Source organism: Lemur catta, chromosome 17 (assembly GCF_020740605.2).
Source record: "Lemur catta isolate mLemCat1 chromosome 17, mLemCat1.pri, whole genome shotgun sequence".
In the NCBI taxonomy this organism is placed as follows: Eukaryota; Metazoa; Chordata; class Mammalia; order Primates; family Lemuridae; genus Lemur; species Lemur catta.
The window spans coordinates 2,003,385-2,029,618 of record NC_059144.1 but is presented as its reverse complement, the minus strand read 5'-3'; the positions used below and the strand labels follow the sequence as shown (position 1 = coordinate 2,029,618).

Below are 26,234 nucleotides of genomic sequence, written 5' to 3'. Positions count from 1 at the left end.
TTATTGTAAAATTTTTCCATCTTCAGTATATGTTTAAAAATTTCAGTACTAAAGTGATAGAAAAAAAATCATATGAGTACCCAGTCAACCCTGCCCTCTACAGCAAGGGCATCACAGGTTCTTTTTTAATTTCAAAATATTAAGGGCCTACAAATGTTTTTGTTACATGGATAGTTTTTATAATGCTTTAGTCAGAGCTATAAATGTGCCTATCACCCAAATAGTGTTCATTGTACCTTTTAGGTAGGTTTTTACCTCTCCCCTCCTCTCCCTCCCTCCTGCTCAATCTCCAATGGCTTTTACTTCTCCCTGTGCCTATCAATTAGTTGCAAATTATTAGAGAGTACATATGGTGTTTGTTTTTCCATTCTTGAGATATTTCATTTAGGATAATGGTCTCCAGTTCCATCCAGATTGTTGCAAAAGGTATTAATTCATCATTTTTATGGCTGAGTAGTACTCCCTGGCATATAAATGCCACATTTTATTAACCCACTCATGAATTGATCTTTGCAGTTGTGAATTGTGCTGTGATAAACATTCTAGTGCAGGTGTCTTTTTGATAAAATGACTTATATTCCTTTGGGTAGATACCCAGTAGTGGGACTGCGGGACCGAATGGTAGGTCTACTTTTAGTTCTTTGAGAAATCTCCATATGATTTTACATAGAGGTTGTACTAATTTGCAGTCCCACCAGCAGTGCATAAGTGTTCCTTTCTCTCTGCATCTATTATTTTTGACCTTTTTAATAATAATCATTCTGACAGGAGTAAGGTGCTATCTCATTGTGGTTTTAATCTGCATTTCCCTGATGATTAGTGATGTTGATCATTTTTTCATGTGTTGGTTGGCCATTTGTCTATCTTCTTTTGAAAAGCTCCTGTTCATGTCTTTTGCCCACTTTTTAATGGGGTTATTTGTTTTTATCCTGCTGATTTGTTTGAGTTCTCTGTAGATTCTGGATATTAGCCCTTTATTGGATATATAGTTTGCAAATATTTTCTCACATTCTGTTGGTTGTCTACTTGCTCTCTTGATTATTTCCTTTGCTATGAAGAAGCTTTTAAATTTAATCAAGTCCCATTTATTTATCTTTGTTGTTCCCGTAATTGCCTTAAGGGTCTTAGTCATAAATGTCATAAATTCTTTTCCTAGGCTGATAACTAAAAGAGCTTTTCCTACATTTCATTTCCTTCTAAAATTTTTATGGTTTCCTGCCTTGCATTTAAGTATTTTATCCATCTTGAATTAATTTTTTGTAAGTGGGGAGAGATGGGGTCCTATTTCATTATTCTGCATCTGCCTATCCAATTTTCCCAACACCATTGATTGAATAGGGCTTCTTTTCCCCAGTGTATGTTGTTGACGGGTTTGTTGAAGATCAGTTGGTTGTAGGCAGGTGGTTTTATATCTCGATTCTCTGTTTTTGTTCCATTGATCTATGTCTCTATTTGTACCAATACTATGCTGTTTTGGTTACTATAGCCTTGCAGTATAATTTGAAGTCTGGTAATGTGATGCCTTCATATTTGTTCGTTTTGCTTAAGATTGCTTTGGCTATTCAGGCTCTTTTTTGGTTCCAAATGAGGCATAGAATTATTTTTTCTAGATCTGTGAAATATGACATTGTAACCTCAGAACCTAGGATAGGGCTCAGAGCAAATATCCTCTCCATATGTTGGATGGATGAATGGATGGATGGAGAAATGAGTGCCTGAGAGAATGAACAAATGAACCTTAGGTTGATTTTATATCAACTCCATACAAACTGTCAATAACAGGACAAGATACAGACTTAGAGGAAAGTACAGTGACAAGGCCACTGTTGAGCCAAGAGCTATACAGTTTCTAGGAAGAATGAGTGTCATGCAAGATCATGAGCTGGCCAGGCCTTGTACCACCATTTATCAACAGTGACAGATGTCACATGGTGCAATGTTGTGGGAACATAAGTGTACACAACAACCCTGCCGTCCCAGGGCCACATTTGTGTCTGGATACCCCTCCAAGCAAGACCTCTTCAGGTCACACACTTCCAAAAAGTACATTCAGTTAAAGTCTCCCTTCCTCACTCCCTGCTGCCCAGGGGGAAAAGAATCTTAAACAGTGAGAGAATCAACTTGTCCTGATACCAGCTTGGACTCTGTGTTAGGCACTCCACTATACCATCTCATTTACTTCTCATCATAGCCCTGTGCAGAAGTCATCAGGATGCCCATATTACAGGTGAAGAAACAGAGGCTCAAAGCTAGGCTCATAGTGTCTGCAGGCAGCACTTGACCCCTTGTTTGTCTGGTTCTCAAAGTGGTTGTCCTCAGTGCCGTGCCATGCTGCCTCGTGTTCTCATCACACTTGTTGGGCTGACCTCCCAGTGGTGACCATTGCAAAGGAAATTCGTGTTTACCCAAAGGCACTGTGTGAGGATGAGACACTGCTTGTACACACTGACTGTTCAGTCACTCCCCTGGGAAGTGCTCTACAGCAGAGCCTGAGCCAGCTGGGTGGGGAGAGTAGGTAGAGAGACAGATGGAGAACTTGATTCAAGAGGGAAAAGGCCATTGGCACCAGAGCACCCTGACCAGTGGGGGCGAACGTAGGTGTGCAGAAGGCAAGTTATTCATTCAAGGTCCTTTTTTAGAAGGGCCCTAATGGAAGAAGAGGCCAGCATGGACTATGGAAGGTCAGAGACAGAAGCAAGAAGAAGCTTTGCTATGACCTGCCTTCTGGAGAAAAAGATAAGATCGGAAGGTGGTGGGAGCACCTGGCCCCACCTGTGGGAGGGTGGTGGGAGGGCTGCAGAGCTCCCCTGTGCAGCCTGAGGCCACTGGAGCTCTGAGAATTCTGGGAGCTTCGTCCTGGCGTTACTTGGCACTTCTTAGACTTATGAAGTGCAAGTGAGAAGGGAAAGAGGAGGCCCAGAGTCCGGGCCCTCACGCTAGCCAGGTGGAGGCTGGAATGCAAAGGGGCAGTGTGTGAGTGCCAAGCAGAGCAGACAGCAGGCTGAGAGGAGGGGCCTGGAGGAAGGTGGTGGAGGAGGACCAGCTGCAGGTGCATCTCCGAACCAGCTCTGAGATCCATTGATCAGTCTGCAGGACGGCACGGCCCGTCTCATCACACGGTGAAAACTTCAACAACTCTTATCCTACAGTGCAGGCCTGGAGAACTGAGTCCCCTCCCTCTTCCAGACCCGCCCAGAAGTAGGAGCAGGAGGAAGTGGGGGGCTGGCACGGTGGGTGGGCTCCAGAATAAATGCAGGCATCGGAGGTTTCACCAGGATTTGCAAAGCGGCACCTGCCAGATCTGAAACACTATTTGTGAATAATCATTTGCAGAGAGTCAGATTGGATTCAAAGAGCCCCGAGGGAAAAAGAGTAAACATGTCTGAAACAGTTTCCTGTGCATGTGGCCTCTTTCCTCTTCAGTTTTTCAAATAACTTCTTCCCAGGCCTCCTGCTTCCCACCTCAGTTGGAGCTTGCATGTGCTCTTATGGTGCTGCTATTGCACCAGGTATTCGTCAGGGTTCTCCAGGTAAGCAAAGCCAATGGGATGTGTATGAATGGATGGACGGATAGATAAATTAGTCAGTCGATTGATCGATAGATAGATACATAGAGACAGATTTATTTTAAAGAATTAGTTCATATAATAGTGGGATCTGGCAATTCTAACTTTTGTAGGGCAAACTGGTGGGCTGGAAATCCAGGGAAGAGTTGATTCTGCAACTCAAGTCCAAAGGCAACGCTGAGACAGAATTCTTTCTTCATCAGGGGAGGTCAGTCCTTTTCTCTCAAGGTCTTCAACTGTTTGGATGAGGTCCGCCCTCATCATGAAAGGTCACCTTCTTTACTCAAGTCCACTGATGTACGTGTTAACTGCATCTTAAAAATATCCTCACAGTGACCAAATATATGGTTATTGTGGCCCAGCCCAGTTGGCACATAAAATTAACCATCACACATTGTGTCATAATTTACTGTTTTGTATGCTTGCTTTCTAAACAAGCTTTCTGCTCTTAAAAAGCCTCAAGTCTTGTTAGGAAGTCAGTGGCTAAGGCAGCACGTGGCCCTGCTCAGCGGCCCAGGGAAAGTCTGTTAAATTATCAAGTAACCCAATTCACTTGATGATATAAATGACCAACACTTTTAAATGTGCATATTGTGGTCCTCAGACAGGAGATTCTGAAAAGGCAAGAAGCTCTCTGCTACCCCAGGGTGCCTACAGCCAAATCTGCGTTGTGTGGAGAAGAAAAATTGAAGTTGAGAATTCAGTGTCAACTCAGTAACATTCTGCTCGGTGAATAAATTCCAAACACATCATGTTCAGAAAGGCTTCTGTGAGAAGGTCCATCATAAACCATATGAGCAAAAGAAAAGCAGAAATCATCAGAAAATACTCCCCATGGAAAAGGTGATTTTTCCCAGGAATAGAGTTGGCCGTTGAACATACTGATCCATATAACCGTCCACCCCATCGGACAATGAGTTCCTGGTCAGTCAGGACCCCGTCTTACTCACCTTTGCTTCCCAAGCAGCAAGCACAAAGATGGTTAATTTACTGGACATCCCCAAGGGCACTTTTGTGTCCCGTGCAAGCTATTCTCCTGCCCTTCCCTACTAGAAGACAGACCTCCCAACTACAGGCTGAAAAGTGAAGATACTTATTTTCCCAGCATCCTCAGCAGCTATGGTAGTCATGTGACCAATTATAGCCAATGAAATGGAAGGAGACGCCAGCTGGGCAGATTCTGGAAGGGATGTTCTTCTCTGACAAAGTCACAAAAGTGAGGAGCAGCTGTGTGAGGAACTTGGCAACCCCTTAACACCATTAGGTCAGAAGCTGGAGGAGAAAGATCTCATCTCACTGAGGGGGGTGGGGGGGTGGAAAGAGTCCAGATCTGCGATGACATCAGAGAGCCTATGTGCTGCTGCAGAGTCCCCCTACCCATGGACTACTTGATTTGGTGACACTCTCGACATATATCCCAACTCTGACTCTCTCACCGCTCCCAGCACTGCCGCCCTGATCCGAGCCCCAGCCCCTCTCGTCCGGCCTCCCTGCTTCTGCCTGGGCCCCTCCCAGCTGCTCCCAACACGGCCGCCGAAGGGCCCTCCAGACTTCTCCAGACACATCATGCTCCTCCTCCGCTCGGAACTCCCCAGGGCCTGCCTTCCCTTCCGACTCTGAGGAACGGCCAAAGTTGCTGCCACAGCTGACGAAGTCCTCTGTGGCCTGGTCCCTGCAGACTTCACTGACTCTGTCTTCCCCCAGCCCCACTGCCTGCAGGCTCCTCAGAAACGCCGAGCACACTCCCTTCCGTGGCGTTTGCCCTTGTGGTTCCCTCTGCCTGGGACCGTCTGTCTTCCTCCTTCACTGCCTTTGGGTCTCTGCTCATCTTGTCTCACGTCACCTTATCATTGACAGTGCTGTCCAGGACAACTGTCCACGGTGATGGCAACGTTCTATAATAATCTGAGCTGTCCAAGGTGGTGGCACTGGCCGCATGTGGCTACTGAGCACTCCTGGTGTGGCCAGTACAACCGAGGAGCTGAATTGTTGCCATTTCATTTCATGTTAACTAATTTAAATTTAAATATCCACATGTGGTTGGTGGCTACCCTACTGACAACTGAGCTCTGTAAAACAGCAGCATCGGCCACTCTGCAGAGAACCCCATTTCCCCCTTACCTTATTGTATTTTTAGCACACTTACTCTCATCTAATGTTCCATGAACGTGCACACTTGTTTGTCATCTCTCTCGTTTCTAAATGGAAGCCCCATGAGAAAAGGCACTCGGGTCTGCTTTGGTTACTACTGATCAAGAGACTCTAAAGTAGTGCCTTCTACAGAGCTTGCATTGGATTAGTATTCAGAGATTGGCTTAGTCAAAGTAGGGAGGTTGTTTGAGGTGATTCAACTTCTTAGGTCAAATGTCTCAGTTTAACTCCATGAGTTTTTCAGTGGTCTAATCAAGAGTGTGGGCTGCTGGACTAGCAGGTGTGTGGTCAGCCTCTGGTTCAAATCCCAGTCTTGGCACCCCCTGCATGGGCAAACTATTCCATTGTTCTGAGCTACCGAGACTGAGTTTTGCATCTAAGTTTTTCCATCTGTAAAGTGGAAATAATTATAGCTCTGTAAAAACATTAGAGAAGATCTGGAAGTCAATAGGTACTCAAAACAATTCTTGCCAAAGGAAATTTCTAAGTTGGAACATACTGGGGCTTAGTTGGGGGAACCTTTTTATTTTCTAAAAACTCCTGTCTTCTTCTCATAGTTTTCTATAGCCTTTTACCAAAAACAGTCAAGGATCACAAATATGAACCTTCCAAAACAACAAATGCCTCTGTTGCTGAAAAGAGCTGCTTTTCTGATAAGTTTGTGGGTTGTTTTTCCACTTCCCTCATTTAGATTTTCAAGGAAGAAATGGCATTAGCAATCTTGAAATAATTACCATTGTAATTCACCTAAACCAGGGCTGCTCTGGTAATTTAATTTTCAGAATAAAATTATACCATATCCAAAGGAACCTATTCAGACTTCTTTTCATGTTCCAAATTTGTCAAATTGAAATCTTTCTGTCAAGCAGGAAATTCCCAGTGCCCAGCAACCAACACAAAAGCAGACACACAAATATACACATCTACTTAAAGCCCAGTGGTCTCAACTTTTATATTTTGGTCATGAATATTTTAAAAGTTCATCATTCTTACCTTTCCGAAACTCCCTTTGCCAATGGCCCGCAGAATCTGGAAATGGTCAAAGTTGACTGCAAAAGAAAAGAAGAAAAAGAAAACAAGTCAAATTTGCCAAACTTGTGCTGCTTCTTGAACATCCTCACCTCTGTGCCTGCTGGGTGTTCCAGCCCCTGGTCTGCGCTGCACTTGCCGTCTTCGCTGTCCACCCCAGTGGGTCCACAGGGTCCTGTTGGCACCGTCCATTCTCCAGCAGGCACACTGCCCTGTCGCGCGCCTTCCCGCCACACCGCACTTCCCGGTGGGGCTCCCCGTTCCTGCCCTTCCTGCTTCCTCCCTCTCTACCCCACTCTGTCTGGCTTCCACGCCCCTCCCTACACCAAGACAGGTCAACAATGTTCCGCCATGCCACTACCCCAGGGGACACCTTCCTGTCCTCCTTCTGCGTGACTACTCCCTGCTTTTCGAAATACTCGCTGGGCTTCCATGGCGGTGTGCCCTCTCGGTTCTCCCCCAACCCTTCAGCTCCTTTTGCACACTCAGCCTTGTCCTCCCAGGAGTCAAGTCTGTCATGCCCTGTCCTACAACTGCTCTCTTCCTGTGGGCTCCGGTGGCATCCATCACCATCTAACTGCCCGTGAGTCTCCAAGGTATCTCCAGCCTCGGGGCTGTATATACCAAGGCCTATCCCACAGCTCCTCGTGGAGGTTTCAAAGCCACCTCGAACTTGACGGATCCAAAGCAGGGCCTGGGATGAGTGGCATCAACATCCATCGACTGCTCACGCTCAAGCCTGGGGCTCCTCCCAGACTCCTTTCCCTGCCAACCCCACATCCAGTCCTTCACATTAGGTCCACTCTGCCCCTTCATCGTCCCTCACCTCACTCCTGTGGCCACCCCTCTGCTCTAGTCCACCATCTTCTGTCACCTGGACCACTATAGTGGCCTCTCAATGTCCTCTCAGGCTGGGATACCTGTGACTAGAAGGGTGGCCTTGCATGTCCTCTGCTTACTCCCCTCCAATGCCCCTCCCCCACTGCTCTCAGTGGACAGTGCAACCCCCTTCCCAGGGAGCAAGGCCCCTGCCACTCACTCTGCCTCTCTCCCCCACCCTACCGCTGAGCACCAGGACAGCAGCCGCTCCCAGGCCTTTAGGGCTCTCCTCCAGGCCCCGCCCGTCCTCTGCATCACCCAACGCAAGAAGGTTGCCCTTGCCCTCCAGACTGAGTCCTGCTCCCTATGACAGCTCTCACAGCCCTGTGGACTGTTCTCCAACAAGCATCGTTCTGCATAATTTTACATGCATTTGTATATTTCATTAGGTTCACTTTCCTTACCAGACTCTAAGCTCCCTGAGGTTAAGGGCCATGTTTATTTTTTGCTATTGCACCCTTTGCACTGAGCACAGTGTTTGATACACAGTTAGTATCTGGTGAATACTCATTAGCTGAAGGAATGATTGAATGAACTCATGTCCATATTGAGCCAAACACAACTCCTGGTACATAATAGTGTTCGGTAAATATTTTTGAATTAGATTGAATTACAGCCATTTTCCAATAACTAGGAAAGACATGTTATTTATGAAAGATGAAGTGAATTGATTAGTTTACCACATAATGGAGGCAAGCCTGTGGGGAAGTGAATGCATACAATCGGTTCCTTGTATATTAAACTTATGCAACGAAGAATAATTATGCTGAGTTGTGTCCCTGCCAAGCCAAAGTCAGAATCCTGCATGCTATCAAGTGCTAACGTGCTTGGAATAGTGAGACGGGGTTAATGGCTAACTTAGCAAAATCTTGTTTCTTTGACTTAGATTTGTTTCCTCTCAGAACAAGTTTCCAGGAAAAGAAATTCCATATTTTCACCTCTCACCCACTCACCAAAGGGCAAGGGAGAGGAAAAAGCAATGAACCTGGACTGCAGCTTGTTGTGTAGCCAGCAGTGGGCCAGGAATTGCGCGTGTCCTATCAGTAAGACCCCAGGGTCCCCTGAGGCAGGTAGCACTGCCGGGCACTGGCCACCTGCCCTGAGTCAGGAATCACTGTTTCCCTACTGCCTGCGGCCCTGGGGCTGCTGTTTCCCGTGCCTGGAGGGCGGTTCCTCCAACACCCCTGATCACAGAGAGGACGCACTGGCCTTCGATGCGCAGCTCCAGGGCTCGCTCTCCTGTGAAGCTTTTCCACCCCACTCCGCAATCCCCGCTAAGCGCTCTCTCCTTAGCGCCATCTCTGAACCTTCTGCAGGTGCCTAGCAGTTTAGGAGAACACACCCTGGAGCCAGACCACTTAGGGTCACAATCCAGCTCTACCACAGTCTTTGTCCTTGGACACATCTCTTAGCCTCTGTGTGCCTCAGTTACCCTGGCTGGAAGGTGGGGGGAGTGGAGCCCACCTTCCATAAAGAGCTCAGAACAGTGCCTGGCACACCCTCAAAAAGTGCCAGCTATTGGTATTGGGGGTGAGGGGCGACCATCCCCCTCTATTCTGGCTTCTTCTAGCAGGGATATTGCCATAAACACCTGTAGCCTCTTGCCCCATCCAAGGTGGTGTGGGCTGTCCCGGGGGTGTGCCGGAAAAGGACTGGCACAGGAGGCTGGCCCTGCCCTCTCTCTGAGGTCTGTCAGTCTTCAGGGAGGAGGCCTCTCCTCTGTCCCTTCTGGCCAGAGGCTTTTCAGGACCAGCTGCCACGTGGAAGGTGTGTGGGATCCAGACTTGTCTTTGACCAGGTGGGTAAGTCTCGCCAATCCTGGGCTTCAGCACGAGGGAGCCAGGGCACTGCCCTCCTGAGCACCATTCTCCCACCCCAGCTTCAGGACTCGAGAGGTGGGACTTGGTTCTCCACCTACCGCCTCCTCTGTCTTGTCTCCTAAGCAGAAGGGCGTGACAATTATGGAGCAAACCGTCAAATGCCAGAAACCATTGTTATTTTAATGATTAGTGTTATAATGTTGTAAACATTCCCACTCATCCATATCATCCACATTCCCTGCAAAAATGTGGGTTCCTTGGGGGAGACTAATATAACTTATGGGGCAAAAGGTACTTAATTAATGCTTATTTGCTTATTGGACTAGATTGTATTTAAATGACATTGAGTGTGTGGCTTGTGTTTCTTATTTATTTGGCATCTCCCTTGGACAGGGTGCACTGATACCTACATAACAGTGCCTAAAGGAATACACTTTGAATAAAGTTAACAAGTGGTTGATAAATCAATTGAAATGGCTTCAGTTAATGAGAATGCCTGGCCAAAGATGGGTCCTAGAATCACAGTGTCACATGGGGTTGTCTGCCCAGAGCAAGAAGAGTTGGCTGGGGGGTGTGGAGGGTCCACGAGTGGTTTCTTAGGGTGAGCATCTTGTCCTGGTTTGCCTGGGACCTTCCTAGTTTTAGCACAAAAAGTCCTATGTCCCTGAAAACCTCCCCAGTCTGGGGAAAACCAGGACTGTCGGTCACGCTTGGTTTCTAGATCATGAACCTGTCCCACCTAAGAAGACACAAGAGCTGCCAGAGCTGGCAGGGTGCGTGGGTGGGTGGGGAGGCACATTCTTAAAAGCAGTGTCTTTCTGGACCGCCAGACACTTAGAGTTGTGAATGGTGACACCAAAGGCAGAGCCGAGCAGTGACTGACAGTGGCCTCGCTGAAAAACGGGGGAACAGTGACACATGCCTTGAGAGCTGTCATAAAGACAGTGACATGACACAAGGGGGGCATTATTTCTCACCAAATAACTGTGTTATTTTCTCAGCCAGGCTCAACTCTCCCTTCTTTCTCAATAACAAACCCCCAGGTCTGTTTGGGGTCGGTGTGGCCAGCCCCAGGTAAGAAATCACGATTTTCCCATCCTTAGGAAAATCATAACTGATCAGAGCCAAACATTTTTCAAATCACCTGGAGCCTTGTTAAGACAGCTGGCTGGGCCGCACCTCCTGAGTTTCATCACAAGTCCCAGGTGATGCTGATGGTTCAGCGACTACACTTTGAGTACGGCTGAACTACTCAGTCTGCACAATTGTGTTCCCCGCTCTCCCAACCTCTTCTGTAGCCAGCAGGGACCTTGTCACCCAGGTCTAGTCAATGAGGTCCAAGCAGAGGACTGATGGGGTATTTCTGAGGAAAGCAGTTTTTCCTGATGAAAAGGGACAGATAAAGCTGGAGTGGCCCTTCAACCCTCCCATTTCTTCCTGCCTGGAATGTGAACATGCTGTTGGAGCTGCAGCAGCTGTCTTGTGACTGTGAAGCAACAAACACAACCAAGAAGCCAAGACAGATGCAGAGACGCCACTCCCTTTTGGGAGCCTCTGAAGCCATGCCAGCAGCCACCTACCTCGGGACCAACTGCGTTAGCAAAAAGGACAAAACAATCTTGTTTGTTCAGTGGGTCAGGTCGGCTATGACTAGAAACCAGAAACATTCTTTTCTGATATGCAAAGCCAGGCACATTGCAGGGGCTTAGTGAATGCTGTCTATTTTATCGCTGGATTTCCAGCCCCAATGTGATTTTACAAGAGTTGTCTGGGGCAACTACACAGGGGCCAGGCCGCCTGGATCTGACTTTGGGGAAGTTGCCTAACCTCTCTGTGCCACAGCCTCCTCTCCTATGTGCCAGGAATAATAAGATACCTGCCTCACGGGGTTGTTGTAAATGTTAGGGTGTGAGCTAGCGCATGCCGGTTTTGAGAAAAATTTCTCCAGATAAACATTAGGATAGATAGAAGAAAAAGTTTTATTTTACTTTGCAGATGAAAAAGGGCCCACATGGAAGTGAAAAGGGGGAGATAATGCTGTCAGAGAGAACCAGGCACTCAGGATTTTTCTAGGGTCATAAAGGGGGTGAAGAAGGTTTATGGCTGCAGCCAAAATAGCAGGGCACTGCGAACCGCCATTTCTGCTGCTTTCTGTTTCCTTGGTGGCAGACAGAAACCAGAAGCAGCTGCCTTTCCTTTGGAGACGGACTTACCACTTGATTATGATCTTGTCATTGATTCTGCCCTTGAGACATAGTTTCCATCGGGAACAGAGGCCTGGGGTTTGTACCTCCAACCCCACTGTCTGGTTCAGGAACTCCCATGGGCCGAAACAAGTACATTCTAAAAGGCAGTTTCTGGCCAACTAAAGAGAAAGATTTATATTTTCCTTCTTTCTGCTTGACTCTTTTCGGACGTTGTGAAAACAACCCCAGGGTGCCTGTCAGGGGGAGGGCAGGAGAGAGCGAGCACAAGCCTGTGATTGGCTTTAGCCCTGACCGTGGGTCCAATAATGTTTCTGTTACCTCACTGGCAAGCAAGGCCATCCTTTCAGCAAAGAGTTCATACGGTATTTAGAATAGTGCCAGGCATGAACTAATAGCCCCAAGTATTAGGTATTACCATCGGTATTACTCTGAATGAGTGACTTTTCCCCATTTTTCACCCATGTGATGTGGCGCTGGTCTGATTAAACCATGGCGGGAGGTCCGCGGGTGATCCAGCCAGAAGTGTATTCGTGCCAATTAGCTGCTGATGGCCACTGATCACACGGGGCAAATCTGGCTGCTCTACCTTGCGTGCCCGTAGACTTTTTCTCGTTTCCACGGGACCAGTCACTTCTAATGAATTTCACGGCACTTCTTCAACACTGCAGTATTCATGAAGCAGTTTATTCAGAGAGCCAAGTGTAAATTTTCAAGACAGCCTGTTACTCTTTCAAACGATCTCTAACGGAAAGGAACCCACAGTCCACATCCTGTACAAACGCACGCATTTGAGCATCGAGCACATCTGAGCTGGGAAGGAACCACAGCCTGCCCTGCCTGGCCGCCCCACTCCCACTGCCCAGCATGTTGGCAAATGCTGCAGGAGACGTGGGAGGAAGGGGGAATCTCAGGAGGCTCTGGGCTGGGGATGGAGCAGGGAATATCCTCCTCCTCTAAGGCAGTCACGGGGACTTCTGAGCTGAGAAAATGCTGTCAGACAGAGAAGAGTGGAGCTCACACAGCTCCCGACAAGACAGTGAAACCCTCTGCTCGTTTGGACATCTGACGAACTTAGAATAGCCAAGGGTTTCAGGACTTTTTTCTGTAGGAGAGCAAAGTAATGCAATTGGGGGAACTGGGTTTGATTTTACAAGCTGATGGGGTAGGGGACGGCTGCCCGGCCTACTCACTTACACAGAGGTGGTTGTGAAAATTCGAGCTGATTTACAGAAAACACCCGACAGTGCACTACCTGGCAGGTCAGACCTGCTCAGTAGATGACACTCGCCATCGTCCTCTGCTCTGGTGTCACTGGTGTCATCATTATCATGACTGCTGGTTGGTGCCGTTACCATTAATATTATTATAATGTCCTGACTGCACACACAGATCTGAGGTCAGCTCTTCCCCTTACTAGTTCTGTCACCTGCTTCCTCATCCTGTCATGGGGGATCCCAGGAACAGCCACATGACAGGGTAGTTGCAGGATCAGATTCTGTAATGTATGTGAAGTGTTAGAACAGGCCTGGCACCAGTTCCTGGTCATCAGCTGTGCAGTTGTGATTTGTCACGAACAAACAGGAAATCTCAAAAGTTCCCACAACTTCACACATCATCTGTAAAGTCACATTCATTTGTTCCACTAGTGTCCGTCTGGGCAGCAGCCACCCTTGTCCCGGGGAGATACGTCCCAAGACCCTAAAAGCATCTTCTCGTACCGTGTTCACCTTTCTTCTTGTGATGACGTGGAAACGCCGACGCGATGGGATGAGCGCGGTGGGTGGCAGGCCTTGTGACGCATCGTCAGGCTACTGTCAACCTTCTGACGCTACAGCAGAAGGAAGCTCACCTGCTCCAGCGGCCGGCGATGCCAGCGGCCACCAGGCAGGCAGCGCCCACCGCGCGCGCTGGGCAGAGGGAGGTTCATGCCCCGGGCGGGCTGAGGAGGGACCGCACGAGATGTCATCACGCTACTCAGGACATCGCACAATGTGAACTTATGAATTGTTCATCTCTGAAACTTTCCATTTAACACCTCAGGCTGCAGTTGACTGAGGTTAACTGAAACCGAGGAAAACGAAACCATGGGTTGGGGGGCTACCGTATTCAAGTCCTGGATGTCTACGCGAAGGGATTATAAAATGATTGCATAGTGCAATAAATGCACATGGAGGGGAGAAAAATTTTTATAAGTTTAAGGAAAAAGGAGTCTATGCAAAAAAACAAAAAATTTAGCAACTCTTGTGACTCTAGTCAGCACACTAGCTTCAGAACACAAAAGCAGGTCATTTGAAATTAGGTTTGCTCACCTGTGATGCCCCTTCCTCATATTTATGAGCTGAGTGCCTTCTTTCAGAACCAAAAATGTCCCTACTTAATCAATTTTAAAAACAGAAGGAAAAAAGTGGAACGTTTTGCAACAGTCGTAACACCAATCACTGAGCATACTCCTGGGGTTTGTCAGACGCCTGGAAGGAGACCGATCCTGAGAGCAGAAGTCTGAAGAAACAAACAGTGTTGAGGGGAAGGTGGAATGAAGCCTCTGCAGTCCCTGCATCCCACTGTCGAGCAGAGCGCCCAACACTCATTTTCAGAAAGTCGCTAAGAAAAAGACCAAACTATTTCCTTCTTTTCCCTGTGGAAACGGGAAACATTCTGGGCTGGTACTAAAGTGCTTCTGTCACCCCAGGGTGAGGGGTGCTCTCGATCCCTCCTTGAGGCTTTCCAGCCACCAGGACAGCAGCTTCTCCTTCCGATGTTGACAAAGTTTCACACACGTGACAAGGCACAGAAAGCGCTGACCAGACTCTGTGGAAATGACACCAGACCGCCAGTCTGCTGCACCTGCCAGCCGTCAGGAGTGCTGCAGCATGGCTTTCCAGCGAGAGGGCGAAGACTGCTTCTGGGTTGAAAACAGCCTTACTGTTCCATGCAAAGCACAGCCACACGTAGATGACATACACAGAAAGACAGTGTGCCCGTGGCATCAAAATGTCATGGCAGGTGGCGGGTGGGGGAGACAACTTGGAAGATAAAATGTCTAAAAAGGCTCCCGGAGGTGGAGGGTAGTGATGGAGGAACGGCGGGAAGCACGGTCTGCAGGGCGCAGGCTGGCACCGGGCGGGGGAAACCACAATGCACAGTGCTCTGTTGCCCTTTGGCCGAACGTCTGTCAAAGCCACACTAGCTACTCATGAACAAGGGCTTGGCGTGATGGAGAGCCCACTGTGTCAGACACAGAGCAGGTGCTCAGGAAGGAGCAGTGCCCAGGGAAGGCCAGGCCCCCAGTCCCCCCTGGAATTTACCTTCTAACCAGAAGACACAGAAAAGTAAGCAAAGAAGGAGGACAGTTGTGAGCCGTGGCATAGAGGAGGTAAAAGTAGTGGTGGAGTTGTCCAGTGAAGCCACCCAGGGGAAGTGTCCCCGCACAGGTGGCCAGGGCAGGCCTCTCTGAGAAAATGGCTTTTGGAACAAGACCTTGAGGGAGAGAACCCCAGCCATGCCTGAATGAGAAGCACATTCATGCTCAGCACAGGGGAAGCACATGCAAAGCCCAGGGAAGGAGTTTGGTATTTCTGAGAGTCTAATGAAAAGCGTGTGTGTGTCTACATTACCACTGATACCACAGAAATACAAGGGATCCTAACAGACTCCCATAAACAGTTACATGGATAACCTCAAAAACACGGACAAATTCCTAGAAACATACAGCCCACCAAGAGAATCATAAAAAATTTAAAAACCTGAACTGATCCATAATGAGGAGATTAAATCAGTAACTAAAAAATCAAAATAGAACAAAAAACCTCCCAACAAAGAAAAGCCCAGGATCCAATGTCTTCAATAGTGAATTCTACCAAACGTTTAAAGATGAATTAGTACCATCCTTCTGAAACGCTTCCAAAAAGTTGAAGATAATACTTCCAAACTCATTTTAGGAGTCCAGCATTACCCTGATACCAAAGCCAGGCAAGGACACTCCAAGAAAATAAAATTAAAGGCCAATATCCCTGAGGAACACAGATGCACGAATCCTCAACAGAACACTAGAAAACCAAAGTCAACAGCACAGCAAGAAGATCAAACCTCATGATCCAGTGGGATTCATCCCTGGGTGCAAGGATGGCTCAACATGTGCAAATCAGTAAACGTGATATGCCACATTAACAGAATGAAGAATTAAAATTATGTGCACGATTATCTCAACAGAAGAACAAGCATTTGATAAAATTCAATATTTTTCATTATAAAAACTTCCAACAAATTAGGTGCAGGAGGAACGTGCCTGCACATGATAAAGGCCATGTATGACAAGCCCACAGCTGACATCTCAGTGGTGAAAGGCCGAAGCCTTTTCGCTAAGATCAGAACCAGACAAGGATGTCCACTCTCACCACTGCTGCTCAACATAGTCCTAAGGTCACAGCTGAGCAATTAGACAAGAAAAAGAAATAAAAGACATCCAAATTGGGAAAGAAGAAGTTAAATTGTCTCTGTTTGCAGACATCTGTCTTATAATAGAGAAAATACTAAAGACTCCACCAAAACTGGTAAACTAATAAATAAATTAAGTAAACTTGCAGAATATAAAACCAACATACAAAAATCAATTGTGTTTCTATACAATAACAAGAAACTATCCAAAAAAAGAAGTTAAAAAAATCCCATTTACAACAACATCAAAAAGAATAAAATACTTAGGAATAAATGTAACCAAGGAAGGGAAAGATTTGAACACTGAAAACTATAAGACTTTTGCAACAACATGAATGAACCTGGAGGACATTATGTTAATTAAAATAAACCAAACACAGAAAGTCAAATGCCCTTGATCTTACTTACATGTGTAATCTTTGAAACAGTTGAAGTCAAAGAAGCAGAGAACAGAACGGTGGTTACCAGGGCTGGAGGAAAAGGCTGTGGGGAGGGTGGGAATGGTCCAAGAGACATATTGTACATTACAGTGACTACAATTAATAACAACATATTGCAGACCTAAAAATTGCTAAAAGAGTAGCTACTAAGTGTCTTATCCTCCAAAAAAATAAGTTTTTGAGGTGACGGATATATTAATTAGCTTGATTTAGCCATTCCATAAGGTATACATTTTTGAAAAGATCATGTTGTACACCATAAATATATAAAATTTTTATTTGTCAATTTAAAAAATAAAATAAAATGTGACTAGGCACAGTGGCTCATGCCTGTAATCCCAGCACTTTGGGAGGCTGAGGCAGGAGGATCACTTGAGACCAGGAGTTCCAGATCAGCCTGGGAAACAGCAAGACCCTGTCTCTATAAAAAATAAAACAAATTAGCCAAATGCAGTGGTGCCTGTAGTCCCACCTACGTGGAAGGCTGAGGCAGGAGGATTGCTTGAGCCCAGGAGGTGGAGGCTACAGTGAGCTACAATAATGCCACTGTACTCTATCCCGGGAAACAGAGAGAGACCCTGTCTTAAACAAATAATAATAATGATGATAAAATAAAATGTAATGTAATGTAAAACAAAGACAACAAATTATTAAAAACTTCAAGCTGGTGACAGAGCATTGAGCCAAGTGTGGGGCCTTCCTAGCACGGGGCCTGTGTGACTGCCCTGTCACAGGCCCATGAAGCTGGCCTTGCTTGCAGGGAACATAGGACAACATCCCGTGTGTGTGTGTGTGTGTGTGTGTGTGTGTGTGTGTGTGTGTGTGTGTGTGTGTGTGTGTGTAAAACATGTGAGTGAGTGTGTAGAGCAGCTGATGAGTTTGCAGTGTTTAACCGAGGTAATAAATACTCAAATCAGAAACCATATTACTATAATTTGGATACACTCACCCTCTCCAGTCTGAGGGTCTGACCCGCCTGCTTAGTGAAAGAAAGGAAACCTGGGGACAGAGAATTAAGGTTACTAGAAGTCCTGCCACATATCAGAAGATTTACATTCTTACAAAAACCCAGTGAGGTTGTCATTACGCCCAATTTTACAGTTAAGATGACTGAAGCTCAGAAAGGTTAATTAATCCTATCAGTTTCTTAGAGATAATGCCTCATGCTTGTATAGGGCTTTCTGGTTCAGAAAGCATTTTCACCTTTATTTGACCTTCATGGTAGCCCTGGGAGCGGGGAAGAGCAGAGATGCTTGGCCATGATTTAATGAGGATTGAAGTGCTTGGCCAAATTCCTGATGACTCACCCAGTGGCATCCCTTGGGGGACTCGCTGGGCTCAGGGCTGGGCGTCCTTGTGCTTCTCCACAGCACAGGCTGGTTTCCCTGCGTAGATTTGCGAAACGGATACTTGCTCAGGTTGTACTTTTCACGTTGGCCCCGAGGAAGCACCAACCCGTGTGACAGCTTTTAAGGTACACATTTCACGCTTCACCCCAGCACAAAGATTTTTCTCCTTTGTCTTTGTGCACGTGTTCGTTTGTGCTGTCTGTCTGGTTCAGACCTGTTAGACTTCAAGTGCCTGTTGAGCCAACTTGAACCTTCCTGGAATAAGGTAGGAAGGCAGTTTTTCAAGTGTGTGTTTCCTGGACCTACTCTGATCCTTTTCAGGGCAGGGGCTTTTGGGAAGCGAAAAATATCTCAGCTCTTTCCCTCCCAGGGCTGCCATGAGGGTCAAATAAAGGTAAAAATGCTTTCTGAACAAGAAACAACTATGCAAGCATGAGACATTATTACTTCAAAGAAACTGATTGTATTAACCTTTCTGAGCTTCAGTTGTCTTAACTGTAAAATTGGGCATAATAACCTTAACTATAAAATTGGGCTTTTATGGTACAGGGATTAGAACTGGGTCTGGGCCCAATCCACTGTGCACAAATCACCACGTGAGGCCCTTGGGGCACCGAGAGAGTCCTAGAGAGTAGGAGACGGGATTCTCTCCCATCTAGAGAGTCACAATCACGTTTGGAAGATAAACCAACACAGAAGAGTCAACCAAAAATGCAGGAAGGCTTGAGATATGACACCCACTGAGAATTGCTCAAATCTGTTTGCTTCCAGCCAAATGAAGTCCTAATTTCACCATTACCTTTGCAAACAGAGGACAGAATCTCAAGAAATGTCCCCGGGGACTCTCACGCAGGCAGGTGTCTGGCAGGCCACAGCCTCACAAAGTTGTCTAAAGTCGTCTCTCCCTGACTTGGTTCCTCATGTGGGGTTGGCGTGTGGGCACAGACTGGGGCTGCAGAGTGAGGCTCCCCTGTGACATGCAGCATGCCACCACCCTGGGAAATAATGAACCTGCACTGCTCCCAATTAGAGAACTCCATGCCTCCCATGCAGCCACGTGGCCACCACAGGGGGAATGGCATGTTCTGGAGGGGATGTACTTCTTGGATATGAACGTCTCTCCTTTTAGTGGAAGATGGGAAGGAGTTATTTGAAGAGATTTGAACTGAACAAAGTAAATTCTATGTCTCCACTCAAGACTCCTTTTAAGAGAAAATCTGGCATTTAATAAAAGCACTCTCAGGGAAAGCGCCAGAAAGACCTTTTACTCATCCACTCAGTGTGTATTTACTAGGAGCTCCTTCCTTGTCATTGTCAGTGCTATGCGCTGGGGACACCAGAATAAGACAGGCAGACATCATCTGTGTCTTTGGGGAGTCTAAAATCTCACCAGAATCCTGACACTAGACAGGAACTTGCCCTGAAATTTGGAGGAGAGGTGCTGAGTGCCATCAGAGGATGTGTCATGGGAAGAAATGTATCTGGGGCCAGGAAGGCCCCCGTGAGGAAGTGAACTCTGTATGAGAACAGAGCAGGGTCGGCGGGATGGGCAGGAGGATGGAACTGGGAGAACAGGGAAGATTATTCCAAGCAGAAGGAACAGCAGGTCCAAAGACACTGAGATGGGGGAGGGTGACATGTTCAGGTGGGACAGGTCCCCGGAGAGAACGGAGCAGTGGCGAGACGACGCTGCAGAGGCAGGCAGAGGCAGTCCACGCGGGGCCACGGGGTGTGGATAAAGATGTTCCTTATCCTGAGGCAATGGGAGCCCCGTGGCGTTTTGAGTGGTAAGAGGAAATGTGTGCATGTGTGTGTGTATTAAAGGGGTGGAGTGATATGACCCATTTTCCATTTAACAAGATAGCTCATCAATCAGTGTGGCTAGGCTATGCTACTAACAAACAAACCCAGGATCTTAACGCCTTATGAGAAATCGTTACTTTTCCCTGGTACTGCGTGTGCACACAGGTCAGCCAGCCACTCTGCTTACTGCACTCAGAGCCTCAGTCTGCTTGGGCTGCTATAACAAAGTACCACAGCGTGAGGGGCTTATACACAACAGACAGTTGCTGCTCACCGTCTGGAGGCTGGAAGTCCAAGATCAAGGCACCAGCAGACACGGTGCCTGGGGAGGGCTGCCTCCCGGTTCACATACAGCCATCTTCTTGCTGGGTCCCCACAGGGTGGGGTGACGGGTCTACCTGGGGCTGAGGGCACTAATCCCATCCATGAGGTCCACCCTCGTGACCTCATGACCTCATGACCTCATCCCAAAGGCGCCACCTCCTAGTACCATCACACTGGGGATGAGGTTTTAACATATGAATTTGGGAGGGACACAAACGTTCAGACGCCAGCCCTCAAGGACCCAGGCTGACAGGCCCTGCCTCATTTACCACATATTTCACTTCTTTGGTTATTGTTGAGCACTCCCTTCAAGAAGTAGCACCTTGATCTGTTTTGTTCTCTCCCTTACCCCCTCCAGGCACAGTGCAGGCATTCAGTAATGTCTGCCGAACAAACGAATCTTGCTGACTTCGGTTGTCACACTCACCTGCCACCCCCCAGGGCAAGCCAAGCTCTTCTCTTCCCTGCTCCTGGCCTGTTCTCCAGCTTCCTGTGAACCCACCGTGGCTCGTCTTCCCCATCCCAGCTTAGATGTCTCCTCCACAAAGCAGCTTTCTTGAACCACCTTCTTGACGGTTGCTTTTACGGCTTGACTGGGACATGCAGTGCCCAGATGCTTCTCCAAACATTATCTGGGTGTGTCTCAGGAGGTGTTTGGGATGAGACTGACATTTGAACTGGTAGACTGAGAAAAGCAGATTCCTCACCCCAGGAGGGTGGAACTCACCCGACAGCTGAAGGCCTGAAAAGACCGACCTTCCCAGCATGAGAGGAAACTCCGCTGCCTCCCTCCCTGGACGCCGATGCCTTTGGACGGGGCTCTGAAGCCTCAGCTCGCCTCGGGCGCTGGCCCACAGGCCCACAGCCTGGAGCCACACCGCTGGCTCTGCTGGCTCTGCAGTGTGCTGACTAGACCTTGGGACGGCCCAGCCTCCACAAAGCAGGACTCAAGTCCTCGTAATAAATCTGTCTGTCTCTATCTATCCCCTGTCGGTTCTGTTTCTCTGGCGAAGCCCGCCAATGCAACCTTGCAGCACACACCTGGCGCCCGCCCGTCTCCCCTCTGTCCTTACTGCTCAGACCACACTCCACAAGCACCTACATCTCTTTGCCACAGGGCTTTGTCTGCCCTGCACAGCAGGCGGGAAATGCCCAGAGTTTCAGGCCCTCTGGGAGCAGCTCTCGTCCCGTGGCTGGAGGCATGGGTGGGTCAATATGCCAAGTCTCTTCCACGGAGGCTGGGATGATTCTGGGCGCATTCTACACTGCTTGCCAAAGTCCGCAGGTGCCCACGGTGGTACCTGCATGATAATACGTCCTTTACCTGCTGCTTTCCCTTCTCCGGCTCACTTCTCCTCCCTACCCATGTTTCCCGGGACCACATCTCAAATAACCCCCTTGCATGTGGATCCTTGTCTCCGCGTCTGCTTCCAGAGAAGCCCAGACTGAGGCATCCCCATCAAGGAGGTCCCTGCACATCATCTCCTGTCACAGCGCCCTGTGTGCTGCCTAGCATATCTCATGTTCCCTAATTATTTATGCATTCATTTATTAGCTCGCCGTCCGTCTGGGACAAGGGCACCCATCTATCTCTGTGTCTTCTGTGCCTAGCATGAAATGGTGGTTCAATAAATATCTGCCGAGTGAATGAGTGAGTAGCTAGCCCTGGACTTTTGCCTCCCCCTCCCCACGTCTGCTTCCTCGTTAGGAAAACGAGGCAGTTGGGCCCGGCACCTGGAAGGTTGCTTCTGGCTCGTACATCCTGAGATTCTGAAATGTCAGTGCTCTCAGGATGACAAAGCACGTAGTTTTTTTGCCGGACAAGGCTCTGGATAAGAATGTGGCTTCAGCCTGCATTAATTGGACAAGGAAGCTGGGGAGACCAGGGCAATTAGGAGGGAGGAGAGAGGGAGAGGCAGAAATCCTCCTTAGCGGTGATCTTTGGCATGCCAGTAACGGAGTGCAGCCGTGTGCAGCTCCAGCCTCGGGAATGTTTGCATATAAATTGCCTTTTAAGGTTTCCATTCTTCAAGACTATAATGAGTGAAGCAGACTTAAACATAACTATTCTTTCCTAATTATTGTTTTAGTCACTCTCTGTTTTTCTTCCTGATTTCTACTTGTGATTCTAGGAGGTGGAAAATGAACCCACTTCGTGGAGACAGCAGACCCACAACACTGGCAGATTTCAGGTTTTCAGGTGGTCGTGGAACCCAAGACATGCAAAGCTGCGGAATCCCACATGAACTTGAAATCTCCCACTCTGCACATCACTTGACCACTTAACAAAAAATGGGAAGAAAATCTAACAGTCCTCTATCTAACAGGAAGTTGAATCTGCAACTAACTATACTGCCCACAAATTAATCTCTAGGTCCTGATGGCCTCAGTGGCAAACTCTTCCACTTAAGTATGAAAGAACACCAAAATTGAGTAAATGCTTTTAGAAAACAGAAAAGGAGAACATTCCCCAGCATGTTTCATGAGATTACAAAAACCTTGATACCAAACCATGAGAGTAACACTTTGGAAAACTATTTAACTGTGCGAACCAAGGCTGGTCATTCACATGGACCAAGCAATTCACCTCAAAGTCCATATCCAAAAAATTGCAGGTACATCAAAAAATGTGTGTAAGACATATTCAAGACTTACTGTGGCCTCAAACTGGAAACCCAAATCCCATCATCAGCAAAATGGATAGACCACAGCATGTTAAAACACTGGAATACAACGTACCAGCAAGAATAAACAACCTACAACTACCTGAAACAGTGTAGGTGACACTTGGAAATGTCATAACGTTGAATAAAAACATCACATACAGAAGACATAGCACAGGGTTGCATTTATATAAAGTTCCAAACCTAGCAGACACTCAGTGATGGCTCCGAAGTCAGGGCAGTGATTATCTTTGGGAGTGGGTGAGTAGAAGGCATCAGGGAGGGGGCTTCTTGGGGTCTGGCAATGCTGCATTTGTTGCCATCAGCAGTGGTTGTACAGGTGTGCTCACCCTGTGAAGACTACATCAAGCCGCGTATTAATAATTTGTGCAATCATCTCTGTGTTTGTTATGCTTCAGTAAAAATTTATATAAAAATAAGACTTCAATTTATTAAAATACATGGAATTTACAAAAAACAATGAGTTCACATGAACCTAAATTTAAAAAAATGAGAGAGAAACAAAATTCATTGGATGACACTGGAATTTGCAAAGACATCAATTGCTTTGAAATTGGATGAATAAAAGTAAAGATTTAAGCATTTATTCTGCCATTCTGGAATGAATTTTATGTCAGGATAACCAAACAGCAGAGGATGAGGTAGAGTTCTTTCTCTAACTAAATAAACAAGGAATAACAGAATTAAATTTTACCATTTTGCAATTCTTCAGTTAATAACCACTTTTGGCAACGGTTGTCGATGAGTGGTAAAATTACTAGGAGGAAGGGTGATGAGGGGTCTTCCCCTCACAAGATTAACCCCGAGATCAATCTTAGCATCACTAAAGACGATGCAACCCAGTACTGAACACAGTGCCTAGCACCAAAGTGAGGAATTCATGCCAAAAATTATTCCATTTAAATCTAATCCACACTTTATATATAAGTTAGGATTGACAGGACACGAAAGGGCCGGGGGATAAAATTAAGTGACACTACAAGACAGCGATAATAAAATCTAGCACATGACGCATTTTTTGAGGACACCTGATCTCTTTCAAAAGTATATACTGCGGAAAAGTAACTTTTAAAGAGAAACTCTTATGGATTAAAAGAGACAATGAAAATTAAGAGACAGCAGCTAAGAAACAGAGAATGAATGAATTTGATTCCAGTTGCTCAAAGACCATCCATAAAAGGCATGTTTTGGCTGTGGAGGGAATCTGAACATGGGCTGAATGACATGAAGTAACTACTGTTAACTTCATTAATGTGATAAAGACCTGTGTCTTGTACCTATGCAAAAATCCATTCCAAGTCAGTTATAGACCTGAGTATGAATGGCAAAACTATGAGTTTTCTAGAGGAAAACTGGTATTAATAATATAGTAAACTTCCTTAATGTGGTAATAGTTAACAGTCAAAAACTTTAAACAAAGATCATCTCTAAGGTTAAAACTTTTGAAGTATTTCCATCGAAGTCAGGAATCAGACAAGGATGCTGGAGCTACTCATCAATTCCACCTACTGCAGAAAAGGGGCAAAGAATACGAAAGTGGGAGGCTTTTGCCACGTGGGACACATTCACGATCTTAGAGTAAGCAAAGCAATCATCAAGGAAAAGATGAAGAAATTAGATTAAATTGAAGAATATCTGTCCACCAAAGCATCAGTAAGAAAGTAAAAATGCAGAACATAGAAGATATTCCTATCACAGAGTTAAGAACTCTGTGGGAGAGGTTATACCCAGAGTACACAGAGAACTCTTATTAGTCAAAGAAAAAAGTCAACAGAAAAAATTTGCAAAGAGATTTAAACAGGAAAGAGGGTATCTCACAGCAAATAATCACATAAAAAGGTATTTGACATAATTAATGATGGGAAATGTAAATCAAAATGGCAATGAAGTATCACTGTACATCTACTAGTTTAGCTGAAATTAAAGTGACAGACCACAATTGTCAGTGACCACGTGGAGCAAATGGACCCCTCTTCCGCCATGGGTGGAAATGTGAATTAATGCAGCTGCTTTGGAAACTGAGCATAGGCATATCAGACGACCTAGGAGTCTTAGCCATATTCCCAAACAGTGAGGCTGTTCTGTTATCAAATGTGTACTGAGATCAGAATAGAAAATATAATTTAGTATAGCCACACAATAGAACATAACAACAGTAAAAATAATCAAAGTAAAGCCACATGCAACAACATGGAAGATTATTGCAGACAATGTTGAGGAAATGAAGCCAGACACAAAGTAATATATATTCTATCTATAGAAAGTTCAAAAACTGGCCCTAAACTAATCTATGGTGTGAGAATTTGTGACAAGAATTACCTCTGAGGACAGAGCAGGGAGGCATGAGGGGGTTCCTGGGTTATCGTTAATGTTCTATTCCTTGATTGGCTACTGATGATGTGCATGTGTTCATTTTCTGAAAATACATCAAGCTTTATACCTTGTGCACTTTCATGTATGTAACATTTTAGTTAAAAAGTTAAAATTAATACCCATTCAAAATGCTTTATAAAACCCTTAGCAAATTGGAAATAAGTGAGCTTCCTTAACCTAGTTAATGGTTAACCATCAAAACCCTACAACAAACATCATTCTTAATATTAAAACTTTAGAAATATTTCCACTGAAGTCAGGAATAAGGCAAAAATGCCCTCTATTAACAATGCTAATATTGGGGCTCAGAAACTGACACTCCAAACTAGGGTGACATGCTCAACTTCAGAAGCCTTGAGGTTTCTCTGGCCTCCCCCAGCCGCCAGCTCCTGAAGCACAGGATGGAGCTGCTCTCCGAAGTTCCTTATCTGCTTGAAGTCCAGACTGACCAAGGAAGAGAACAGTGACCTCTGGCTCCTTCCCTGAGTTTTCATTAAGGAAGCAAGGAAGATTAAAATCGGCCAACACACCTGGACAGACTCTTGCCACAAACCACTGTCCACTCTGCAGGCCCGACAGGCTAAGCCCCAGACCACTGCACGTTCTCTGAGCCCACTGAATTCTCCCGAGTAATCATTTATTGCCCCCAACAGAATTCCTCTTCTCCCCCACCCCCACTTCCCGTAACCTGTTCTGCTAGGATCCAAGCCCTCCTGGTGGGGTTGAGTTTTCATTCTGAAGGCTCCTGTGCATGCATGTTAAATCAGTTTGTATGGCTTTTCTCCTATTAATCAATCTACCTCATGTCGTGATTTTCAGTGAACCTCCAGGGGCCAAGGACTGTGGCCCCTACACTGCTCAACAACTCAATGTATTAGGAAAAATGGGCAAGGTGTGAATGGCCAATATCCTTTGTCACGTGCCGTATCTGAGCAGACAATAAATATTTCAAAAGAGGTGCAACCACACTAGTATTAGGAAATTCAATTTAAAACGTGTATAGTAAGATGGCATTTCATACTCATCACGCTAACAAAAATTTAAAGACCGATAATACCAAGTGTAGGCTGGGCGTGGACAAACAGGAACCATGGGAAAGCAGGTGGAGTGCAAATCACTGCTCTGGGCATGATCTGTCACTGTCTGGTAAATTCCGAGATGTGCAAACTCCATGG

At 46.4% G+C, this 26,234-nt stretch overlaps 1 protein-coding gene across 1 annotated transcript in view; it reads right to left on the bottom strand.

Annotated features, from left to right (window-relative positions):
* The window catches only part of STK32B (serine/threonine kinase 32B), a 317,848-nt gene that overhangs the window by 237,249 nt on the left and 54,365 nt on the right, over positions 1 to 26,234 (bottom strand). The window contains exon 2 of the mRNA XM_045528351.1: positions 6,711 to 6,766. Within this exon, the coding sequence (XP_045384307.1) occupies positions 6,711 to 6,766 (56 nt within the window). The remainder of the gene's footprint in view (positions 1 to 6,710; positions 6,767 to 26,234) is intronic.